The following is a 26,069-nucleotide window of genomic DNA, read 5'->3' on the forward strand; positions in this document are numbered from 1 at the left end:
TCTGAGGAAGTAGTTTAGTCCATGTTAACTACCTAGTGGAGTTGGAAGTTTAGACTTTCCAATGGTCCTTAGCTAATTTTACTTCTCTGTTTCAGAGTTCTAAGGCTTGTTAGTTCAAATGTGTTAGCCAGAACATTCAAAAAAAGCCACAACGGACAAAAAAAAAAAACAAAAAAACCAAGCTTAATTTAAGCATGATAATCTTCCAAAGAGTAAGCTGTTCTGAAGAGTTTCTCATATCAGCAGTTACAAATTACTTCAAGTATGCCAAACAGGTGGGCAAAATTTGTTTTTATTTCTTTGGAAAGATGCACATTAATATAATCATAGTCTTACTTGCTTCAATACTACCTTATATCAGACAAAAACTTTTCAAAATATCTACCCTTAAACAGATCCTTAATAATTACTTTGCCTTCAGAATTAGATTCTGAATACAAACATAAAAATATAGTACAGAAAAGGTTTGCAAGAAGGAGTTCTCAGAAGCAGCAAGGCCATTCACAACTAAAGTCTTGTTCAGTGACAGACAAAATGAAGAAATCAAAAGGAGTGGTGGAGTGTAGGTAACACAAAATAGGGAAGCTGCATTTAAATTTCACTGCAGGGTTTTTTCGATGTTTAATGGACAACAGAAATAACTTCAAAGTTTTGTAATGCAGAAACTTGGTGTCCTTCAGGATATATATCCTGGGAAAAAAATTTCAGACAATAGACATGTCAGTTACCTATTCCAGAATTACAAATTATTTTTTTTTTTTTAATTAATCCAAAAACAAAATCAGAGGTGGACCATTTCCACTGTATTGTAACAGCCAACATAATATAGAAACCAGAGGAATACACACGAAACTTCACATGGACAGTAATGGTACAACTAATAATTCTCTAATACGATGAATACTGCAGAGAAATATCCATCCTACCATATAAGATCAAAGTATTTATCATTGCTATACTGGTGGAGGATAGACTCACACAATATTTCCCCCATACTCATTAGAGGAGTCTATAAATTGAAACAGACCCAAAACTGCTGCATTCCCCCTCCAGTACACAGTTTCAGAGGTATGTGACTTTCAAGGATTCTAAGAGAAAAGAGAAGGAGGCAGGAAATGAAAGTATAGTTCCACCACTCATTTTGAAATACTGAGTTAATGCGAAAGTAACCTGTCTTTCTAAACTTCAAATGCAGGAACAAATTCAGAACAGTTTTTCCAAATTAAGGTCCCACATTACTATGTGCTTGAAGAAAGGTTTTAAAGTCCCTCATGCAAGTAGCAACAGTGATAAAACTCTTCAAATTGTGGAACTGTCCTTGGTGTTACAGGTGACCATGAAAAGGTAACTATAAATAGAAGAAACTTAAGCTCAGTGGGAAATCTTAAGACTGTGTAGGGCTTCATCTATGCTTAAAATAAACAGAGGCTTTCCACTGAAAAAGTCTTCAAAGACAGGCTTCCTTCAGGTTGGCAGGATAGCACTGTACAATCCAGAAGTGACCAAAGTATGGTTTTTGGTTATCAAAACAGCATTTTCTGTATTTATAAAAGCCTGGAAAGAAGTTCTCCAGGAAGGTAAATGGATTTTTGTCCTGGAATCCAGGATGTTCACTGATCAGAGGGAAGATACTTGTGAATAAAGTCTTGTGGACAGTAAGTTACTATTTAAAGTATGATAATAGCATCTGCATTTTGTACTCACAACTGTAACTTAGGTAAGAAATTAAGTTCTTTCTCAAGGAAAAGGAGGCATGCTTTATTTTTTCCTACTCAATATGAGGTGGACAAACAGCGCTATGTAGTTGAAGTAGATTATTCCATATACTTTGTCGGAGGAGAGTAAGATATAACACAAGATGTTAGTAACATCTTGAGATATCGGCCAGTGAGATATGGGTTTGAGATTTAATGGGATCTGAAGACTGTCTTGAGAAGGAATTTGTGGTGGTTCTCATCCATCACTAACAACAGTGAAAATCAAAAGGCATGCAGGAAGACATTGCACCAAGTGTGGAAACAACAACTACCAAAGGAAGCTTAATTACAGAAAAAGAGGATGCTCACAACCAAGAATGCCAAAATCCTTGGGAATTTTGGTAGGTGCCAGTGCAAACAATACTGGTCCAAGAGCAAAATCCTTCAAGCATTTGAAGGGTCTTTAGGTTTTTATATGACTAGAAGACTAAAGCTAAGGTGAGACAAAAGGAGAGATATGCCAAGGAGAATTCTACCGACACTAGAGTTATATGTTGACCTATCTTGCTGCTAGTCTTGACTAGCACCTAAAAAACCAATAAATATGGTTTGAATGTGTGGGTATAATTCTTGGTGCTTACAGTTGCAAAGGCAGATTTCAATTCATTGCTCATTTCAAAAATACTCATTGCAACTTCATCTCTCACTTTCCCTTGTGGGCAGAGAACAAGTCCATCTCTGCTGGCAACAGAATCAATTTTGTAAGTCAAGGCATTCACCCACAGGCAGTAAATAATCTTCCATCCTTCTGCTACCAGCAACCATTTAGGTAGGAAGGCTTCAAGAAAAAGAGAGAGCTATCAGAAGAAAACACACACTAGATTCTATTAGAAGATTTAAGAAGAAAAAGAAATAATATATAAACTGAGCAAGAGCTGATTCACACAGACATATTGGCAAGCACCAGAGATGTGTCCACCAGATGGTCAAGATCAAATTAAATGGCACACTGAGTACTCCTCAGTGTATACTGCATGCTGACTACAGGAGAATGCAGAATGGAATAATATTCTGGTCTTTTGGAAGATTAATTCAGTAAAATAAAGTGAGTTTCAGAAAGAATTAAAAAGTGTATTTTTGTTGAGTAAAATTTTTCACAAGCCAAAAATTACAACGCAATTATGATTATTGAAGTGGCTATTAAAGTACAAAAATATCAGCAGAATGTTTTCTACTGTTCTTATCTTACATGAGTTTAAAATTTTATTTCCACCACTTACCCCTGATCACTTTGGATTGCCCCCATGACTCCAAGCACCAATGGCCAACCAGGTCCTAAGCTGTCACCCTGACTCTGTAAAATCTGTAGCACACACTCCAGCTGCTTGATCCTGATATCAGGATGACTAATGTTTGACAGCTCCTTTAGTGGATTCAATAAAAGCAACTGCAGTCTCTAAAAGTAAACAGTAAAGCATATTAAGGATGCTAACATTTAACTGATTCTTAAGTATTTTACGTATCAGTGAAAACATATAGCACAAATGAAAGATTTATTGAATTAATGCAGTAGCTCACTCACTAAATAAAGGGCCTTTGCAGAAAATCTACCTTCCTGGCTCATGTTCTCCAGGTTCCTCAGGAAGTGGCTACAGAAGCTACTACAGTTGCATAAAAAGTGTCATGCAACTTTATGCTCACTCAGCAGGGCTACACTCAGCTTCCACCTCAAGAGACCATGGAAAAATATCCAATGAGTCTCAGTAAAAATATTAGAATGTTTTATTAATAATGGATTGAACAGCTGTAATTTTGAAGGTTAGGCAACACATTTTCTACTTAGCATCACATATATGCTACTAAACATTCTGGAATTGTTTTGCACTCATGGGGGTGACCCATAATTTATTTGTTCTAAGAAATGGACATAATACGCAAGCATCACTCATAGTTAGGTATTTGAAAAATGAAAGAAGATAGGTCATTAGAATGCATGTGGTGGTTCACAACAGTTACATCTGAGTGTTACAGCTACAGGCATTATATACTCAATAGCAAAGTTGTTTTATGAATGAAGGAGGAAAGCATCTGCTCCTAAACTTACTTTTTTTTTTTAAACTTACCTGATTTTGAGATAATGGAGGATCATGTCTGAATGTCAGTCCTGCTTTAATGAGAGAAGTTAAAGCTTCTGCTCCCCATTCTCTCATTCTGGAGTTGGGATGCTGACAGACCTGAAAATACAGCAATGTTTTGTTTAAAGTAATTTTTATTTAACCAACGTATATAATACATTAAAAACTGGTATTTTAATTATATAAGAATGTACATAAAATAGTATAAGAATAATACAATAAATCTCTAAATGGTAAAATTTGGCTTCATAGTAAAAAAAAGAAATGTATCATTTGGATAGACATACCTTCTGAATAAGGAAGCAATAGGAAGCAGTGAAAGACACAGAAGGAAACAATGAAAATTACATACATAATTAATGGAAGTAAATTTTCCAAAATGAATAAACTAACTGCTAATTCTGATAAGGACTGATTAAAAAGCACCAAACAACCCTTCAATAAATGCCTAAGACTCTCAGGTTTAACTTAACCTAAAGTTACAAAACTGGAAGGTTCACACACTGCTTAACATAATCAAGTGAGCATGACAGTAGCCAACAAAGAAAGTGTCTTCTATACTCTCAAATACAAAAAGTAACTACATATTGAAGATAAAATAAACCTCATGCTCCATTATTTTAAAAACTTGATAAAGCAACAGTGAGCATCTTTAAGCTTGAGTTTCAAATGTATACCTTAATTTCTCTTTGTCTCTAAATTCATTAAACCTAACAACTTTCCTAATTGCTTTTTTAGAATATAAAAATTAAAAACATTGTGCACATTAATTTCATAGATAGCTAGTATGAACTGTGCTGTATCTAATACATTACCCTCAAACTAATGTGGGAGGTGTACAGTTTCACTGACCACTACACAATTATTCCCACGCACACTTCCAGCCCTAGCTCTGACGGTGTGAGAACCCAGAGTCAAGTCCAAGACAGTACCATAAAGAAGGCTGATGCCTTTAAGTGGTGGACCATTCTATTATCAACCACTAGCCAAATTGAAAAGGTGAACAAGGTAGAAGAGATAGCTTAATGCTTAAAAATGTGGATAAGAAATAGCTGCTCTCCTGATTTAATTACATTTAAAAATTTTATATAAAATAAAGAGAGAGAATTTGAAGTACTTCATGCTCTGATTCTGTCCAGATGACCAGTTCCAGAACCAGAGAACAAGCTATTCCCTCAGGTTGTGTTTAATTGAATCATAGCTGATGTTTCCTCCTTCCATATTGTACCTCAACAACTTAGGTTTAAAAGGAAATAAGGTAGTACATTTTGAAAGAAAATGAAAGACTCCATTTCCTACAAAACAGTGGCAGATTATCTGCACTGTGTGGGTAATAGACTGAAACAGACTGTTCCCTAGATGAAAACAGTCTCAAGATGTGGATGGTGAACCTTATTGTTTTGTAGGGCAAATAATAAACAAGAGAAAGACATGCCTGTGCTTTAAGTCTTTAAACCCAGAAGCATCTTTTTTTTTTCTCCTAGATAAAGTATTATGTGGCTTCCATAAAAAGATATGGCCAATCCTTGATACTGGTTGAAACAATGCACTGGTGCTAAGGAAGTATCTGATATATTCTGAATTATGAGGAAGAAAAGCTTTCTCCTTTACCCACTCTAAAACAAACCCTGTTCTTACATTTTATTCTCCTATATACTTGTGTGGAGAATTAAAACTACAGTTACATTCAATCACCTGTTTTTAGTTTTCAATTCAAAATATAAGGTTTTTCTCCTTCATAAAGTATATTTTTCACATTGAAGTTAAAATACTAAAAAAAAGCACCAAGATTATGACTTTTTTATACTTGAACAGTATTCTCTTAAGGAAAGCATTCAGAAGTTAGCTTAAATATTAAAAAACCAACCAAACAACCAACCCTTTCTTAATAAATCTCCTGGCTTCAATTCTAGGAAGATTCTATCTCAGTATCATTCTAAGTATTTTTACTGTGTTGAACAGTAAATTTGCACTACCTTAATTAGAACAAATACATGAACAATAATTACTCAATGTTTTAGACACTGCTGTGTCAAAAACATATAAAGACTGACAGCACCATAAAGACAAAGTTACCAAGAGATATTAAAATATTATAATTTAAATATAATAAATTCACTTTTAAATCCAAACCATAATGCATTCAAGTTGCAACAATAAAGTGCCTAAACCAAAATATATAATTATAATTTAGAATTTTTTTTCTTAAATTACACATTAACAACGTATTTCTACGATATTTTCATTAATACAAACTAAATTCTAGTACAAGTGATAAAAGGCATTAGTTACCTCCAGAAGATGACCGGTCAGAGGTCTCCAAAGAATCTCAATCCTGCGCATGTTAACTAGTCCCGTTTCCAGTAATTTAGCAACAGCAAAAAGTGATGGTTCCTTAATAAAATGGAATTGGCGCACATGACTCTGAGGTAGCTGCGATAAGGCGAGAGCATTTTGCTCGGGGATAGTTTTCTAAGCCGAGGCGCAGCTCGTTCCACAGGCCGCGAAGGCCGGGGAGCTCCCGCGGCAAGCGCAGTGCCGCAGGAGCGGCCACACGGGGGCAGCAGGCGGACAAAAACCAGAGCAATGCCGGTGCTGCACAAACCCGCCTTCGCACAGCCCTCGCTCCAACCAGCTTTGTAACGCGTTTACCTAGCAAAACAGCCTTCTCCCCATTGCAATTCTTCAACTTCTAATTATATGTCAAAAAATCTGGAGTATTTAATTTCATAATATCCTCATTATTTATCTTTCATTTGCTTCATAAATTCTCTGCAGGAATATGATGAATTCCCCATTCATCAAACATATCTGCAAATATTTTAACTTTCAGTCAATTTTACTTTTTTGAAAATCAACATATAGTCAAAATGACTGTTGCACTGAAATCATTATCTCTTTTCATTTCTGCTGATTTCTTACTCTAATTTTCAACTGATTTTAAACACGAACTTTGCTTATTAAATTCATTCTCTGTTGCTGTAATGGCAAAATATAAAGCATGTTCTCTGCCTTAATTATCTCTAGCGTAAAAGATTAAGGACAAAATTCAGAAACTCTCCTCTGGAATAAGATTATGACGAGGAGAATATATAATCAATCTTCCCCAATCACAGGATCTTCAACCTTTCTGGGCTAAAGGTTGTTTACTGAAGGTGATATGATTACTAACTATGGTTTTCCCAAGTAAAATATGACTTATCAGGTTTTAAATACCTAATTGTCAGGCTTTCCCTGAAGTCCATTGTAAGTGAAAATTGAAATGAAAATGAGCATCTCACAAAACATACTGTGCTACTCAGCATCCCTAACCTCTGAAATTATAAGGGCTTTTAGAAGTTTCATCCACCCACAACCTTATTAATGGAAACACACGACATTCCTTAAAAAGCACAGGAATGAAATGAGGATGTTCAGAGAATCTAGTAACTGTATGAACCATTAAAAACAACATATTCTCTGGTTCATATTTTATTTTCTAATATAGAGCATCAAAGGTATTACTGGTTTTAGTATTAGAAATAGTTAAAGAATAAATGTACAAAGTCTCCTGCCTGTTTCATAGGAACATCTAAAAAAATAACTCTTTTTGTACCTTATTGTTTCCATAGGCCATATCCATGGCTTCCAGAGACAAGGAGCAAAGGGCATTTATTAAGTGATGTAAAGACACATCGTCAAGGTACCTGAAAAATAACTGCTATCAAAACACTGTCAAGTTTGATATACACATATTATTTTAATTACAATATAAGGTTTCTTACTGTGAGTTTTCAAAAAGCTTTGAAATCATGCTGGATATAGATGGCAGATCAGTCATAACTGCTGTAGTCAGAACCTTGAAAAAAGACAGAAATATGTATTACAATTGTAATAGAAAATACTATATATTCATTAAGTGAAAAACAAACATATCAGGCTTACTGTGCTTGGCCCTTCCACAGCTCTTCCAGGTTTTAATGCACCCCCAACACTAGGCTTCAGTCCCAGAATCCACACAAGATGCTGAAATATACAAAAGGATCATTTTCCAGGCAGAGAAGAAATTAGCATTGTACTCAAGCTAGCCATCAACCTTCCAGCCATACAGAACTCAAGAGAAATGCTACTGTACTTATTCAAGGCAATTCACAGTACACCATGAGAAGATTCAAACCTTCTATTGCTTACTGAGCAATTGAAAACCAAATTATAGCAAAACACCAAGGCATAACAGCAAGGCATAAATATTTCCTGTGAGGGAAATATTACCTGAAGGGTAGCCAGGACAAGTTGCCACGATGTACCAAGAACTGCTCCATGGAAGTGAGCTAAGTTAAGTAATGTCCTCATACACTGGATATTTTTTGATGTCAGCTACGAAGAAAAAACAACAACCAGACATCCAATTTTTATCATTCCACAATCACAGTGTTTCTAGCAAACTTCCCATTTTTACTGAAGTGTTTTAAAACTTATTTTGTTTGCACTACTGGAATATATTTTTTTTAGAGAAGTAGTTCAGTATCTCTCCTTCTCTCAGGCTTATCTTGGTGAAGCTGAATATGAGTACTTGAGTGCTGCATCCAGCAGCTGTGATCTCCAACACTGGAAGCACATCCTTCTGTTGGAGGGCCACCAAGATGATCAGAGGGGTAGAACACCCCTCCTATGAGGAAAGGCTGGGAGCATCAGGGTTGTTCAGCCTGGTAAAGAGAAGGCTTAGGGATGACCTAATTGCAGCCTTCCAGTACCTGAAAGGAACTTCCAGGAAAAACAGGGCAAGAGCATGTAGTGACAGGACAAGAGGGAATGGGTTCAAATTGAAAGAGAACAGGTTTCAGTATTAGGAAAGAAATCTTTACTGTGAGGCTGGTGAGTCACTGCACCAGGCTGTCCAGGGAAGTAGTCGACGTCCCATCCCTGGCAGTGTTCAAGGCCAGGCTGGATGGGGCTCTGAGCAAGCTAGTCTAGTGGAAGGTGTCCCTGCACATGGCAAGTGGGTTGGAATGAGATGATCTTTAAGGTCCTTTCCATCCCAAACCATCCTGTGATTCTATGATTTGATCACTGCCCTCTCCTCCCAGTTTCACATTATTATAATCAGTCCATCTTAAGTGAACCTCCACATATGCACAACACGGCTGAGACCTAGAGTTCTCCAAATGGAATTGGATAAGAACTTCTGAGTTAGAGTCAGAAAAAACAAGAAGAATTCTTTGCAATTAGATAACTTTACTGTCCAGGCTGCTCCAAATTAAAGCCTTAGGATCATAGTTCAGCTCACCATTATTTGTAAGAATGCTGTGCATCTGTAGCCTGGTTTTGAGACACATTGAGATGTAGGAAGTAATTAAGCAAAGTAAGATCATTTACAAGTTGTACTTACCATAACTGTTCCCTGTGGCTGAAGAGCTAAGGGTTGCCCTACTGCTACAACTTGCTGGTGAGATTCACTTGAGGGACTAATCATTTGAACATTCTGCCCCTGAATGGAATATGCTGGAAGAAAATTGAAAAGAGAAGGAAAAAAAATACCTAAATTTAAAATCCAGTATTTACTTGTAGTAAGAACTAACTTCTGGCAAACAAACTCCAGAAAAATATTTTTACAGTGTTAGCTTTAACATACTCCACTTTGACATCTTTGGCTATATTTAGATTACAGTGTCATTGTCCTAGAGAGTTAAAGATCCAGCAATTACTCCCTGTTTCTAACTATTAGACATTGCTTGCGATACATTTATATATTTTATGTCAAGACTGAAATATTTATGCTTAAGATACAAGCATTAGAGTGTCTCAGTCCAGTTTTTCATAGTAATTGTGTGTAAATGGTATCTGTGCGCTACCTGATAGTAATTGTGTGTAACTGTGTGCTACCATTCTACCAGTGCACTCAGAAAATGATGGTGTCATTGATGCTGTATCATGGTATTTTTCCAATATGGGACTCCAGGACACCAATTTTATAACTCAATTGTAAAAAGAAGAGCAACCTACACAAAATAACTGACGTTCCCTGGTATCTGTGTAGTTCAGTCATATGTACTTCTTAACAGAATTACAATCTAATAATACACTTAGCTGGTACACTGCACAGCAGTAAGGGTCCTTGTTCCCAGAGTAAGATATTTTTGTTTTATATTAAGAGCTCTAATGTTAGATTCGCCTGTATATTCTTCAGGTAGTAGCTTTTCTTAGTAAGTAGTAATTCACTTTCCAAGTTAGAAACAGAGTACATCCTAAACCAGCATATATTATGAATTACAACATTCTCTCAAGATGTGGGACACATCAGTTCAGCTTTCTGTAGGCTGTAGAGAGCCCAGAACTTATATCTTCCACTTATGCATAAGTATTATCATCACTAGACAATTGTAGATAACACTGTAGTACATCACAAATGCAGGATGTTCTAGCCAAGCTTTAGAATTCAAGATGCTCAGAGACTTTCTCAGATTTTGAACACCTTAATTACACATCCTAGCAGATCTTTACAATGGTAGACAGATCTCAGAATTTGAACTTTTGACATATGTGAATCTTTCAGGAAATTTCAGATTGATATTAGGCTGATGAATTTTAGATTGACAGCCAGCGAATGCTGCAAGACTAACCAGTCCTGGAAAGCAGGTGATCTAGGTGCTGTCTGAGGATTCTAACTTACTTTAATATAGCCAAATACTACAGTTGCATGTCTTTGGAATCACATCCTGAAAAAAAATTGGATTTAGAGGACAATATGAAGAATCACAATTAAGAAAAATGTATATATTTACATTTGCTGGACAGAGCTGCAGTTGTACTGTTTAATACAGTAAGGGCGTAGTGAGGAGGCAAGGATCCTTTGCAAATGGCAGTAATAAAGGCATCTCTTGATGTTACAAGACCCAGTCTTCCACAAAGTGCAGCCATGGTCAATTCTGCTTTTAGAATATTTTCAGTGGCAGCTTCATCAGTGCTGAAAGAGTACACAGTGTTCAGCAAGAATTAATAAAGAGCAGAGAAACAGGCAGCTAACCAAAACTGAAAGCCATAAGAACATATAAACTCATTAACACTATAAATATTGAAGAACAAGCATAACCAATCAACAAAATTCTTCAGAACCACTTCCTACAAAATTTGACTTTACTTCTCAGTGACGTGGTAAATGAGACTATGCGAAGGTATTTTTAATTATTATTAGAAAATGGTGTTTGATTACAAAAGGCTCTTTGAAGGAGTCAATTAATTTACCACAGTCATTTCCTACTAAAAAGCTTTTCCACTTTAAAGATTAGATAGTACTAACAAGTACCAAGACATTAGTCTCTTACTTGCAGTAATCAGGACCTGGCATCACTTCAATATGTTGAAACATGCAAGCAAAGTAAAAAGAAATAAAGATAATTTAAATAGTTTAAATGCAACCCTTTGAAAATGCAGTTAGTTGTTCTGTATTGAAATACATTAAAGGTTGATGTTGTACTTCTGGAGACTTTTGTGTCATTTACTCATTCAGACTAAGCCACAAACTTGACTGCTCAGATGCCATGAGCAGCACTTCTGTTCACAATTGTCCATTTGACTATTATCAAAAGTCAGTTCAAAATATAGCTTGGGATATCAACTTAGAAAAAATCAAGATAAATGAAAGACCAGATACCTTGCATCAAGTAGAAGGGATAGAGCAGCCAGAAGACCACACCAACAAGCATTCACCATTTCTTCCCAGACAGCTCTGCTAACTTAAAAGGAAGACAAACTTTTTTATAGCAGAAACACAGTGGTTCCCTTAATAACTTTCAATTGTATCACAAACAAAATGCTTGTTACGGTATCTTTTGAAGTGTCTTTTTGTATGTATGTTTACACAGTCGGATATTTTTGCATCCAGAAATACACACTGGTATTATATAAACAGCTTGTATTTAAAGTAACATTTTCGAGGTAAAAAAAATTGCCAGGCAATTCTTTTTCTAAATAGCATCAAAAAACCACCACCAAAATCCAACTTACCATGGTATATATAACCACTTTTGATATTTGTCTATAAAAATAAACATTCAGAAGTGCAAAAATATGGAACAAGAAACTCACTGGAATTTTGCAGTGAAGTAAAAATACTCTGCCGTGGTATCTATAATTCTCCATAACTTTTTTGTTTCTTTCGTTTAATAGGGAAGAAGATACTGGTCTAGCAAAGGGGTAGCTGCCCAGCCCATCTGCACACCTACCTCTCTCCCCCGGGCCACTGCAAGCCCCCGGGCGGGGTGGAGCTGGTGCCCCACAGCACCGCGGAGAGCGCCCTGCTCCCGAGGCAGCGCCCGGGAGGAAGCCCTCTGCTTCCCCCCAGCAGCCCCGGTGCCTTGGCTCCAACTTCAGCTGTACTGCCTCGGCTTCCTCGGGCACGAGCCAAATTCACTGCTCAAACACAAAACTTTCTGTACATACAGGACCCTCCCCATACAGATGCATTATATGTTCCACAGTGACAATCTTCCCAGCAGTTCTGCCTTTAAAGAAGTTCTTGTCTATATATTGCAATCTTACTAAACATTTCTCCATTAAAACATTCCTTTTATCTTGTTCCTACAAATATATTTTTCTTTTAACATGGTCAAAATTCCATTTCTGCCAGTCAGGTTGTCTATTGTGACCTTAGATCTCAGTGTTCTGCTTGTAGCTTAACACTTAGTCAAGTATTTTTTTAAATAGAATTGCTGTTCCATTAAAAAAACCCAACAAAAAATCACACTTTATTGAAAGTTTTTATATATAAATTTAAGCAAAAAACATGAATTTTTAAAATCTGCTTTCCATAAAACTCTTGTATTTCATATAGTTTTTACATTTTCAAGTACCTAGTTCTTTCTCTGATTGGTCAGAAACAGACTGCAAATCTTGCTCTGAAGACTGTGCTGGTAATGAAGTTGCCTCTGTTGTGGTTTGAATGACAGTTTCTGCCTCTCCCAACTCTCCTTCGATCATGGTAGTGATACCACGGACGAGATCCAGCAAACAGTGAAATGCCACTGACATTGCATAGCCCTCAGGAATTGTAGGTGGCTCAACTTTGTCTAGCATCTCCAAACTAAAAAATTGAAAACATGACAAGTGTGTAGCAATACCACTGTTTTTAAAAACAATAATAAAAAACAAGATTCCAAATGAATGCTAAGTACAAACAGGCCCCAAATACAATCCTTCAAGATTTATTGCAACTCAAGAAAAAACCCTTTAAGTCATTAAGTAAAAAAGTAAATGAATGACTAAATAAGACAGCAACCAAAAGGGTACAAACCCTGAATACAGATCTGCAAAAAATATTTCTAAAAATACACTAACACATATAAGCTAGCATCATGAATAATTCTACTTGTAGTATTATTTTACTTAAAGCCACTGCAACAGAACTTATTCAGAAGAATACAAGTATCTAGGAACAACACAGGAAATACATCAGGAAGTCATGACAGTGTAAACATAGTTATACCAATTTGAGGACAAGCCAGACATTCTATTATCTTTGAGTCCACGTGACTAGAAAAGCCCGTCGATAACTAGATATTACATGGCCAAATACTCATCACCTACATGCACAGGTAGACAATGGAAGTTATTTGTACAAAGAGGATATGTCTACACGATTCGCTGCTGAAAAACATGCAATTAAAACATCACTATACTGGAACAGCAGTCTCATTGCCACTTTTCTCCATCTTTTACTTTAAAAGCACATAAAGAACTGCTGAGTTACAAATCCAACAGAAATTGTAGCTGACATAGTAGAATCTCTACAAGTAGAGAAAGTCTGTTACAGAAACTACCTGCTACCCCAACAATCATTATTTCATCATTTTTTACTCTACAAACTTACAAACTACTTTTTAAAAAGCTACATATTCCAGCTAAAATATACCAAATATACTTTTATACCCTAGTGTCACCACTCTTGTCTGCACAAAGATTTTTCCTTCTCCCAAACATGCCACACTTCAGTTATTTCCTAAAGATAGTTGTCTCATATCTAGGGGAGCAGGAAATAAATCAAATGGTCAGCATTTCATCCTCTATATAATAAGTAAGTGTGACTATATATACAGGTCTAATCAAAATTATTAATGAGTTCTATAGTTACAATATATTCGTGAGATAGAGGTCACATACTTTTACTTTTGAAGATAGAAAATGCTAACTGCTGAATAAAGTATATAAGTTGTTACTGTTACACAGCAATGGTCGTGTAAAGTCTTGAATAGTTTGTCTATTCCTCTTAACATTTAGTTCCTGAAGTAAAGGGGAAGACAAGGCATAGAGGTCTGTGGAGAAACTTGTGCAGAAGTATGAGATGTGGCCATTGTTTGAAAATCTAATGGCAGCAGAAGAGAATTGGTGCTAGGATGTGACACATTACAGCAGGTCATCTCCTTATACAGAGGGACTACTGACAAAAGCACAAGATAGGACAAAAAATCCTGCTGTGAAATGCTTGTGACAACTCTGTAATCTTATACAAAAGAAAAAATGCAAATATTATGCAGAGAAAATCAAAGAGTCACTTGAGGTATCCCAAAGGTAAAACACAAGCGAGTTTAGAGCAAAACAGGAGACTATGATGGTGGCTGCAAGGTTCTGGATCCAGTTAAGAATAGATAGCAAGAAAAAAGAAAAGGAAGAAAAGTGGAAGTTGTAGTAGCTGACCAAATTAAAAATTTGTATTCCCTGAGAACAAGCAGGTAAACTAAAACAACATTTATGTCCACTGCTAGAATAAAAAGTCAACACATACACATTAACTATTGAAATCTGAGGATGATTTTTTTTCTTCTTCATGTCAAAGGCAGATAAAGGAGTTCCTACCCTAAAAATACTGAGATACAGGCTATTTGCAGATTTCACTGAATTTTAGTATACCAAAATTTTATGGTGGTACAAATAACTTCATGTTTGGAAGTGCTTGTCCCTCAATGGTCATGACTGACATGAAAAAAATGCACTGTTTAAAAAATAACATAGTATTTGCAGCTTTAAACTGAGAACGCCATCTCCATTGTACAAAGTCATGACAAAATAATTTGCCATTCTAAGGAGCATTCAGAATCTAGCTTTTGTATATAGGTCAATACATTGTTTGAAATGACAACCAGACTGGCATCTACCACAATATCCTGCTTAATAAAAACTGTAAATATAGTAAAGCTGGTGTGAGAAAGGTATTTTTCATTCCCAATGATGTCCTGTTTGCTTAATGCCCTTTGTGTTTGCCATTAAAAAATGCAGCAACAGGTATTCCAAAATTGTTATGTACTACAGGGAGGCCTAAAAATGAAGAGTTAATACAGGTAATATGGTAGGAAAACAAAATCCAACTGATGCTAAAACCATAGGGGACTTTCCAATCAGAATCCAGGGCATGCAAAAAAACCGCAAAAAGACCAGAACACCTCATGGCACCAACAAAGAGAAAATTCCTAATAGACTTCAACACCAGTGAAACAAAAACCTCAATATTCACTAGCAAAAAAAATCCTGACATTATCAAATTCAAAATAAAAATACTTGTTACATACATTTTCATAAAGATAGAGGTACTCACTATGTAGCTTTAGCACTGCCTTGTACTGTTACATTCAGGATGGGTATCCAAGTGCCTCTGTACTCAAAAGCAGGTAATACAGTAGCACCTCCACCCATTCCAAGCACTCCTGGGTTAGTTTGTGCTGAGCCAGTATTCCCTGATGCATTGCTTCCTGTTCACAAAAACAAAGTGATAAAATGAACCAATCTCATATTTGTGATCAACAAACGTCCTTTTACTTTTTCTGTATTTAATTTTTGCGACACCAGGATTAATCTGAAGACACCCAGTTTAATAACAAAAATCAACAATAACAATAAAAACTATTTCTGAGCTCCCTCTGCTGTCTAAAATACAATCTTTTGTGCAGTTCATTGATGCCAGCTGCCTAATGTCCAGTCAGAATGTAATGTTTCCATGAACGGTACAGCAACATTGATAACATTCAGTGAATGAATCAAACTTACACAGTCTTGATGAAACAATGTATGTTTTAGTGAAGAGTCAGGCAGATACTTGAAAGTTAAGGATAATTTACATAGTTGTATTAAGAACTCAGTAGCTAGAAAGCTTAATTATTTCAATAACAAACTTCCAAGATTTCAGAAATGCAAAAACCACAAGAAGAAAATCAAAGAGAATGGCAAGATTTGAATCTGTTCTGTGCCATGGTAGAATAAAACAAACCCCATCAGGGAAGAGGTGACAATATGCCAACCAACAGCTAGGAAGGGACAAATTTTGGTTCCAACTGAGGAAGTCAAAAAAAGTAGCTAAAAGAACAAGTAAGTATGTATATATACACTTCCTTCATAGAGAAGGACATCTCTACTTACTAAGAATAGGTCCCACAAGTTCAGATTCTTGCTGAAGAGACAATGGGGAGAGAGAGCAGAGTCCCCAGAATGGTGACTCACAGTGCAACTGCCATTTTGGTGTGCTTGCTTTTAATATGTGGACAGTAAGCTACTAATTTAGGCAATAAACTCCTAACTTAGGCAATATGAATACACAGAAGCTTATGTATACACTTTAACACAGTAACACTTAACAGACCGAAACAAAAAATATCATGCTGCTAAACACATGGTTAACCAAATACTGCCACTAACACAGTTACATTGGTGTAATTTTCTATGATCCCACTGTGCAGTCAGACATATGCAATTATTTTTGTATTAATCTAACTCATTAAAGTGGATGGTAAACATTGCCCAGCATAATAAAGGTGACACAGAACTTCAGTAGATGCAGCTTCCAACTTCTATGAAACAGGTAGCCTGTTGCAAGACTGAGGCTCAAAAATCAAATCTATAAGTAGTGTAAATGTCCAAAGCCAGACTGGATAAGGCTTCGAGTGTCCTAATCTGTTGGAAGGTGTCCCTGCCCATGGCCAGGGGGCTGGAACTAGATCACCTTGAAGGTCTCTTCTAACACAAACCATTCTATGATCGCAAAAGACAGCCTGCTATGAGAGGACTTTTATAATCAGAACACTCAGTTTGAGAATTACATTGCATTGATCTGCTCTTTGCATGTCAAATATAGCCATAGGAAGAAAAAGGTAGAAAAAGAAATGCATGAGAAAGTGACATGAGAAGCATTCAGACAGAAAGAAGAAAAAAGAGAAAACAAACTGAAATAATTATCCAGAGAAATAGGAACAGCACTAGAGGTATGACCCTACTGCGGCACTGTTTTACTCGAGGCAAAATTTAGGTTTTTAGAATTAATATTACAGAATGGCCTCTCATATGTGCATGTTACATGGTGAAAAGTGGTTTTCTGTTTTACTTTATGATAATTAAGCTAACCTAGAAATAATACTGATAGAAATGTTCTATCAGCAGCTGTATAGACAGCTACTGAACAACAGACACTGACACAAATTTCCTCATGCTATCACTGCTAACTCCAGCACGGGATTCCAATTTCATTGGTAAACAATGAAAGGTGTGAGTCTAAACCTAAACTTTTCAATGTTTCTTAAGAAATTTAATAATAGATATGATAGACAATAATTGCACTTATTATCTGGCTTTTATCTCTTTTAAGAAGACACCCTTACAAACTATTTTAATATTGTTTGTTGCTGAGGACTCTGCTTCCAGAACTACGGGAAGAAGCAGAGAGCCTTAACTTGGGATATAAACACCTGCAAAAGCATTAACAGGATTTATTCTTCTTAAAATACAAATATACCTAGTGAAATGACAAAACCCTGTCTGCAAGAAAAGAATCAATTCTTTTCAACATGTGTATGATTACAGCTTACAAAAAAGACAGAGATCATTTGTAAAATACACATCTTTCATTCTGCCTCTTGGCTCCCTCACTCCAGTTTTGGCCTTGAACATCCAGAAGAGTTAGTGATTGCCTCCTACAAACACACACTATCTTACTACTTAAATTGCACACTGTCATAAATTACATCCCCGCATAAGGAGACAGAAATCAGACACATTTTTTATAGTCAGAAATTAGAAAAAGCTCCTTCGGAATCTCCCTCTGGAAAGTTGTGAAACAGGGAACCTGGTCACTGCAGAAAACAAGAATCAAGGCAGGAGCACTGCTCTGCTGTCTGTCTATGCCTTCCCCATAATACAGGTAGATAAAATCCCCTGTTTTACCAGAGCTGAGAACACTAGTTCATCTCAAGCTAGCTTTTCACCAAAATAAACACAGAAGTACCGAGCTGTACCAGAGCTGAATCAAAACAGAATTCATTATTACAAGAAAATGATGGGAAAATAAAATTATAATAAAGATTTACCAGTTTGGTTTGGAGTTGCTGATGTGTTTCCTGTGCTTGGTACAAGAAATAGAGACTGGATAAAGGACCCCAGTGCATTCACAATATCACGGAAAACTTTAGTGGAATGTTGCTTCATATCATACGACTGACAAAAAGACCTGGAAGGTATTTCATAAAACAGAAAGTATTTGACAAAGTGGAGACTAAAATAATATTTTAACAACAACTCACCCCCATACACATTCCAAACTGTAGACTAAAAGCACATTTTAACAGCAAATATTTAGGTAAACAATAACATTTAATTTTAGGTAAATGTTCCTTTGACACTGCTATGACACAGACATACTCAAATAACTATAATTCAGCCCTTCCTGGATAATAAGCATTGCCCTAATACATTACACAAAATTATCATGAAGAGCTTATTGCATTTAAGTTTCTATACATTTGCAATGTTTTAGGAAGCATTTTCCATTAAAGAAAAGTAGTAAAAATATATCTTAAACTTTATGTAAAAGCAAAAGCCAATATATTTAATACCTTAATAGCTGAGGCTGCACGCAAAGCCTGTGAATAGATTCTACTGCAACAGCTCGTAGCCACTGTGGTTTGTCTGCATCCAGAAACTTAACCAGTAATGACAGAAAGATTTCACATTCCGTTACCTAAAATATATAGTTTATAATAATTAATAAAAAGAAAAATCCTCCTACAAAATATTTTCTGAAAAAAACTTCCATCTCAGGAATCCTATCACAGCAAAGATCTAAAAAATCCCTGGAACGACTATTTATTCAGAATTATATAAAAACATAACATTTTTGCAAGCTAAGATCATATATGCAATTGTACTGAAGGAGTTAAATTCCTCACAGACATTGCAATAAAGGTCATACATTTGCTACAGTAGACAAGTGAAAAATATTTTTTTAAGCAAATACCCAAAACTCGGGACATAAGAACAGCTGAACATGTTTTTATCCACATTCTATCAAAAGCTTTAGCAACTCAAGTCAAAAGCCTCTTAGAAAGTATTAGCAAGGCACAGTAATCATCATTATCTAAAGTGAGGCAAACAACAGAAGATTAAAAGGTTCCCAGAGCCTGAAAGGCAGTTGAATAGAGAAAAGACAACAGCTAATCTACTATGAAATTCATACAAGTCCATGTTAAACAAAATCATACATTTAGAATACATGTAAACACAAACAAACTTAAGAGGAAAAGAGTATTTAGCCTTTTCTTCCCTCAGTAGACATCAACAGTTCCCAAGAACTAATCAATACTACTACTGATCACAGCACTGGCATATACATAGAAAAACAGAACTGCATGAAGAAAATTTGAGTGTATTCTTACCAGCAAACTGTAAAACTGTTTAATCAAAACAGAAACTACTCGCAGCAAACGCATACAGATGGGAAAGTATGGTTTTTCCACTGGTGCTGGGGAAGATGAGGTGGTGGAACCTTGCCTGAATTTGATATTTGGGGAGAAGAGCTTTATAACAAGAGGGCATACCCTTTCTTTAAGAAGAAAACTGAATTCCTGATGCTGAAAAAGAAAACAGGAAAAGTTATATGCAGATATTCCTTAATTGCTACCAGTAGCTCTGATTATGCATCTTATTTACATTTGTAGTTATGATCAAGCAGTCTGAAATCATGTAAAGCTTGGTATAAATTACAATCAGGCAAAGAGAAGGCAGAACTGCGGACACCATTGTAAAGCTACCAAAAATCATGAAATTACAATGGTCAGGTTCATGCCATGCACCCTTCTTGTATTTTGCAGGTTGAAACAGGCTGCTAATATATCACTTATAAATAGAAAAGTCTCTTTAATTTACCTATTGTCAGCTAGTAAAACACATTACTGCAGGATCATGGTGCATTTATATGCAGTAGATAGATGCAATTCACAGTCTCAATTCTTACTTTACAAGTGGGGTGAGGTTAATGCTTTTGTAGAAATAACAATTCCACAAATTTAGTTACAGAGCTGCCATAAATCAGGCAAGATAAGAAAATGCATCTCCAGAGGATATATAAACAGCAAAACCAAAAGTGAAACAGAGTAAAACAAGCATCTCTACAAAATGTATGAACCTAAATAAAGTGTTTGGGAACTGAAAAACATTCAAAAAGCACAGGGAAATTTTCCATTAAAATCCCCCCCAATATGTAAAAGCTACAAGTCCTTCAGGAAAACAATATTATTCTTAAATTAAAGAGGATTTAATGAAGTGTAGCTTTTACTACCTATATGAGTAAAAGTCTTCCTGTTTTCCGTCCAAGAACTACTTACTTGTAAAAACACTTGTGGAAAGTCATTGAGGACTGACTCAAGAAGTTCAAGGCCAAATGTCCGTGTCATTTCTGTCATACCCACAAGCCAGTAGGGAGCATCAGCATTAACTAATTGACAAAGATCCTTAGAAAGAAACACAGTAACATTGACATTCTCTGTACAGTCCCATACCAAGAAAGTTTCCCGAGTTCATAATGAAATCTACACACTCTCCTCTTCTGTGAGTAATTTTCTGATTTCAATGTAATTTTTCTTTAGATACTTTAACATAAATTATAAAACATAGAAAAGACATTTCAAACTGTGCTGGTATGCTTGTTGCATGTGTGTCCATTCCTAACATCAAAAATATCCCAAGACCACTGACTTTGTTAAGTCAAGAACATTTTTACTGGTGTGATGAATGCAACTACTCCTTTTCATTACATACTTGCCTTTAATGTCCAATACCAACCACAAGAAATAGGACTGAACTACAGTAGCAGAATTTTGCTCTGTATTGGGTCTGGCTGAGATGGAGTTCATTTTCCCCACAGTAGTCCTTCCAGTGCTGAGCTTCCCATTGGTAGCTAGAAAGGTGCTGATAACACACCACTGTTTTGGCTACATCTGAATAGCACTGGCACAGCCTCAGTGCTGTCTCTCAAGATTTCCCCCCACTGCCACCAAGGGGTTGAGCAAGATCCTGGGAGGGGACACAAAAAATGCCATCCCAAATTAACTAGAGAGATATTCCATACCTCATTTATAGAACCTAAGAAATGCGAGAGGAAGGGAGGCATTCCTTATTTACAATATTTGCCTTTGGGAACAACTGCCATGCATTCTGAAGCTCTGCTTCCCAGGAAGTGGCTGAACATTGCTTGCTGATGCACTTTGCTCATACACATGCAAACTTTTGCTTTTGCTTTACTAAACTACCTTATCTCAACCTATGAGTTGTTTTCCACTTATTTTCTCTGCCTATCCAGCTGGGACAGGAAGTGGTAGAGCAGCTGGGTGGGCACTTGAGAGTCCAGCCAGGGTAAACCCACCAGAGGCTCAGGGAAATAAGAATCTTGAATTTAATGCAGACACGTATGCTTCGCTATTATTTAAGATTTATAGTAAAACATTTTCCAAGGCCACTTGGAATCATTTTCCCATCATTCCCCTCTGATACAGCATATCATCACCAATTAGAATAAATAGCATAAGAAAGCCCAAGGCTCTGGTTAAGGACATTGCCAATATGCCAACAGCAAATTATTGAAATTTCTTAAAGAGATGTAGAAGTACCCGATCTTAACTGCAAACGCATAAATATATGCTCCCCAACTACCTGAAAAAGCATATATGCATCCTTAGCACATGGCTTCAGTGTACTGACAGATCTTCTATTACTATTCCCTTGAACTGCAGCTGGCTGGTCAACAGCACCTGTGCAAAAAAACAAAACAAAGTTTTGTGAACAAAGGAGCCATTAAAAATCAAGTACACATTAAGTGTTCATACAGGAATATTCTATGAGAATGGCCAGGCAATTATTCTCCAAATTATCATGTCTATAGAAACAAACATTAGATTGACTAGTAAAGATCATCAATACCAAGCACTGCTTTCCAATGTTCTCTTCAAAACTACTACTGCTATATATTTCCCACTCAGTAATCTATGGTACCTGCACCATAAATGACACTTTCATCTCAAATCCTTTTATAGTACTAACCTGAAGACCAGTTCTCACAGCTTGAAAAATAAATCTAGGTTTTATATATTGCTGCACTGAATTGGACTGACATAATGGTGAAGGATTTCATCTCCTTTAAATACAAATAAGTGTATAAAAGACAGTTAAAATTAATGATGTCTGTGGCTTTTTTACAACATCTATAGACATTTTACTACTTCATTATCTGAAAGAGAAACATCTGTCAAAATATCTGAAACAGAAACATCTGATACATGTCAAAAAAGCAAGTAAATAAAAGCAAACTGAGTAAGCAGTATGCCCACCTTTGTATCGTTCATCTTCAGCAACCACTCTCTCAAACACGACAGTCACTACCTGCCGCACTGTAGCTGCCGCAGTGTTATTTGTGATATTATCTTTTGTGAAGTGCAATCGAAAGCAAAGTACAATTGCCTGAAAGGAAAAGATACCAGAAAAAACATCATGTTACAACAACACATTTCGTTTTTTAGCTAAGAGGCAAGAAGGTTGATGGATTGGGGAATGCTTTCTGCTACAGTTTGTCAAAAGGTTGTCCAAAAAAAAAATTAAATTTGAAGAACCAAGAATACGTGTTATGGATTTCCTAGCCAAAAAACTCTTCAGTAATCCTGCCCAAAGGCAATCAAAGAGTGGTATTAACTGAACACATTACAATGTGCCAATAAAATTGCAGTCATCATACAGATAATACACAGTAATCATCACACAGAACAACTTGTATGACAATTATGTCAAAAGAACATTAGGATTGTAAGGTTAATCACAGAAAGGTCAGTCAACTCCAAAGCTAAAATGTCATTCCCCTCCTACACTGAATCACAATTCTTTCACAAGCATGTTGTCTTGACTGCTATTATTCCTAAGACGTGCATTTCAAAGTGTCATTGCACTGGCAATGACCTGAATACTTTTTCCCACTGGGTTTTGTTATTACCTCTAACTCATAGTTTAATATTTACCTGTTTTATAATGGATTTTGAAAATTAATATCTGTATATGTAGTGAAACCTGTGTTTCTTGTTCTTCTGTCCATATACTCTGTTCTGGCACTTTCAAGAACCTCAACCACACCCCGCCATAGTGCTATATGCTGTGAGCCAAACAAGATTCAGAATTTTCTTTTGCTTCTTTTTCAGGTCTGTGATTTGTGGACTCTACTCAGATTACACGGCCACATTAGTTTAAAATCTTACAACAACTGAAACATGAACATACAATAAATGTCTGGCTGAAACAAATTTTCTACAATGTAATCTAAAAGAGAAACTTACAATGCAGAGTTTCACAATTCACAGATGGTAAACAATGTTGCTTCTTCAAAGGGAAGAAGCTTACAATTTAAATTAAAATTACTGGGTCCTTATTTATTGTTTTAGTTGAAACATAATATCCAAAATGTTTCATGTTTAAAACTACGATCCCAAGTTATTACTGAAAGAGCAATAACTGGACTGTTTTCAAAAGAGATTTAAGGCAGGGTGGAAAGCAACTTCTTTTAACATTTTCTCTGTTAGTGAGAATGTACACTGTGCCATGTGCTCTGATTCCAATTCAAAAACACAACAAATTTAACAGATGAGAAGGAAAGCCATTAGCTCAGTGTTTTTATTTCAAGCTCCTATTAAGTCAGAAATGCATTATTGTGGAAGAATTACAAAACATATTCAGAGTCTAGCCATAAAGACAATAGGGACACAACAGAATCAAGAAAGTCCCTTCCTCGTTCATTATTTTCACATGCTTCATATGTGAATTTTCCCCATCTTTCCTCTTGAGTATTACAAATTCTATAGCTGACACCAACAAATTCTTACCTTGGACAGTGCTTCATCATGCACAACTGTATTGGTTGTTAAAAGTACAAGAACTGTCTGGAGCAATTTAAGTTCTTCAAGACTGTTCTCCATCAATTGCCAAAGCATATTAATAATGTTTCCAGCTGCAGCCTACAAAGAAACACTTTTTTGTCACCTAAAACAATATTTATATGCTGGTATGTTGTGTACATATTTAAGAATATCACTGTCACAAAGGTATATCATAACTGAATGTGCCTGTTTGTCTATACCATAAGACTAAATTGAGAATATAAAGCCAATTTCATTGTCATAAGCTTCCTGAAGTATTTTTAAAGAACTGACAACAGAAATGTCTTAATATGCAGTACAAATTAAAACATGTACTTAATTTTTTACTTGGAAATATGGAAGTCACAGTAAAAATATATTTTATCCTCAGAATTCACTCAGAGAGAAAACAGCGTAATTTTACATTATGCAAGCACAACTGAAGGTGTATTTTAACAGCATTATTTTCATCAGCTTCCTATCATGGCATTTACTGCTGCAGAAAATGTGCATCAATTTTAACTTATTTTAAAAATAAAATGTAACAAAAGCACAATTATGTTATTGCACAGAGTATACTTTGTGCATGCACAAGGTTCATTACATGTTCAGTTCCTGCAGTATGAACTAAGAAGGTGAACTAAATGAGCTGCTTTCAATTTTCATTAATTTCCTTCTAGAGGTTGCTATATTTCTTCACCTTTGTTTTTAGTGGTGTAAAAGGTTTTCTTTTAAATTATTGAAAAATAGATACAAGTAAAATATTTTGTGGACTATGTTCATTAAAATATAAAGAGCCTCCTAAAACAACTCATTCACCTTCCATTTGAGGTCTATATTTTTCACTCTGAAATATTTCTGGTTTAGCATAAAGATTGATCTTACCTCCGAAACAACTTCATGAGACATGAGCCTCTGTATGGCTGCTAGACACAGCTGAGTGATCTTTGGTTCTTTTGTTCCACAACCCATCAGAAAAGGCTGAACCACCTCTGAGCTGTTCTCTTTCAATGCTTTCAAAGAGAAATATGGAAGCAGTCAATGTTTAATACTTTGAAAAATACAATGCAAAAATTGTTAATCGCACCTATTAACAAAAAGCAATCTCTAGTCTTGGAAATTTGGGGTTTACATGTGGACCACATGGAAAAGCCAAGTGAAGACAGACACTAGGCTGACACTAGGCTCACAGCTCATTTCCACAATTACCCTGGCCAAGGCTCAAATTCCAAGCACCTTCTCCCTTACACACTCAAGTGACTTTCCAAATCAAAAATATCCACTTAAGATTCCATGTGGTTAGCAAGAAGGCGTAAGGTTCTGTCAACCCCAGAGCTTTTCCTAGCATTGCCACAGGAACCAGTCTCAGACTGGTAACACTGTCCTTCTGCTCTGCTTCACCTCAGCACCTAATGCAGGAGCAACCCAGTCTGGCACAGAGAGACATTCCAAAGCACAGGGCAGCAAGGGGAAGAGCAAACTGCCACTGACAAAACAGGGAGAGACTAGACTGTTTGTATCCTGGGTACATTCACCTGGCGGTGAATTTGTCAAATGGTGTTTTAGTGATAAAGGGTAGTTTCTTAAAATAGACATTTGCCAGGAGAAAACAAGTTTCCATAAACCTTTCCCTTTCTCTCTCCCCCGTTTTTTGTGGGATTTTTTTTTTGTGGGTGTTTTTTTTTGTTTTTTTTGGGGTTTTTTGTTTGTTTGGTTTTTTTGTTTGTTTTTGTGGTTTTGTTTTGGTTTGGTTTTTTTTCAGGGTTTTTTTTTGGGTTTTTGTTTTGTTTTGGTTTGGTTTTTTTTGTTTTTTTTTTGTTTTTTTGTTTTTTTGTTTTTGTTAAGGAGAAAAAGCTTCATAATGAATACAACATTCTACACTGGCATTTAAAACAGGCTTTTTTTTCCCATAAAAGTAATTCAAGAAATGTGATATAAGAAAATTTAAAAATATGAAAATACTAAAAATATGAAAGAAAGGCATGGCTCTGACTGATGAGTGGTTTTTCATTTGCAGGTATGTTTGCTGATTCATGCACACTTCTAAGATCAGCATTTCAGAT

The 26,069-nt window shown here is 35.9% G+C and overlaps 1 protein-coding gene across 9 annotated transcripts in view; it reads right to left on the bottom strand.

Moving 5' to 3' along the window:
• The window catches only part of MON2 (MON2 homolog, regulator of endosome-to-Golgi trafficking), a 105,828-nt gene that overhangs the window by 63,271 nt on the left and 16,488 nt on the right, over positions 1-26,069 (bottom strand). For all 9 annotated transcript variants that reach the window (XM_053977989.1, XM_053977988.1, XM_053977987.1 and 6 more), the window contains exons 3-22: positions 24,892-25,019; positions 23,974-24,105; positions 22,441-22,570; positions 21,767-21,864; positions 20,443-20,568; positions 19,495-19,689; positions 18,676-18,800; positions 18,151-18,290; positions 15,396-15,549; positions 12,661-12,890; positions 11,463-11,544; positions 10,594-10,775; positions 9,201-9,313; positions 8,084-8,188; positions 7,757-7,837; positions 7,597-7,670; positions 7,428-7,518; positions 6,125-6,226; positions 3,821-3,931; positions 2,978-3,153 (exon numbers count right to left, since the gene is read on the bottom strand). In XM_053977989.1, the coding sequence (XP_053833964.1) occupies positions 2,978-3,153; positions 3,821-3,931; positions 6,125-6,226; positions 7,428-7,518; positions 7,597-7,670; positions 7,757-7,837; positions 8,084-8,188; positions 9,201-9,313; positions 10,594-10,775; positions 11,463-11,544; positions 12,661-12,890; positions 15,396-15,549; positions 18,151-18,290; positions 18,676-18,800; positions 19,495-19,689; positions 20,443-20,568; positions 21,767-21,864; positions 22,441-22,570; positions 23,974-24,105; positions 24,892-25,019 (2,575 nt within the window). The remainder of the gene's footprint in view (positions 1-2,977; positions 3,154-3,820; positions 3,932-6,124; positions 6,227-7,427; positions 7,519-7,596; positions 7,671-7,756; positions 7,838-8,083; positions 8,189-9,200; positions 9,314-10,593; positions 10,776-11,462; positions 11,545-12,660; positions 12,891-15,395; positions 15,550-18,150; positions 18,291-18,675; positions 18,801-19,494; positions 19,690-20,442; positions 20,569-21,766; positions 21,865-22,440; positions 22,571-23,973; positions 24,106-24,891; positions 25,020-26,069) is intronic.

Source organism: Vidua macroura, chromosome 5, assembly GCF_024509145.1.
Source record: "Vidua macroura isolate BioBank_ID:100142 chromosome 5, ASM2450914v1, whole genome shotgun sequence".
Classification (NCBI taxonomy): domain Eukaryota; kingdom Metazoa; phylum Chordata; class Aves; order Passeriformes; family Viduidae; genus Vidua; species Vidua macroura.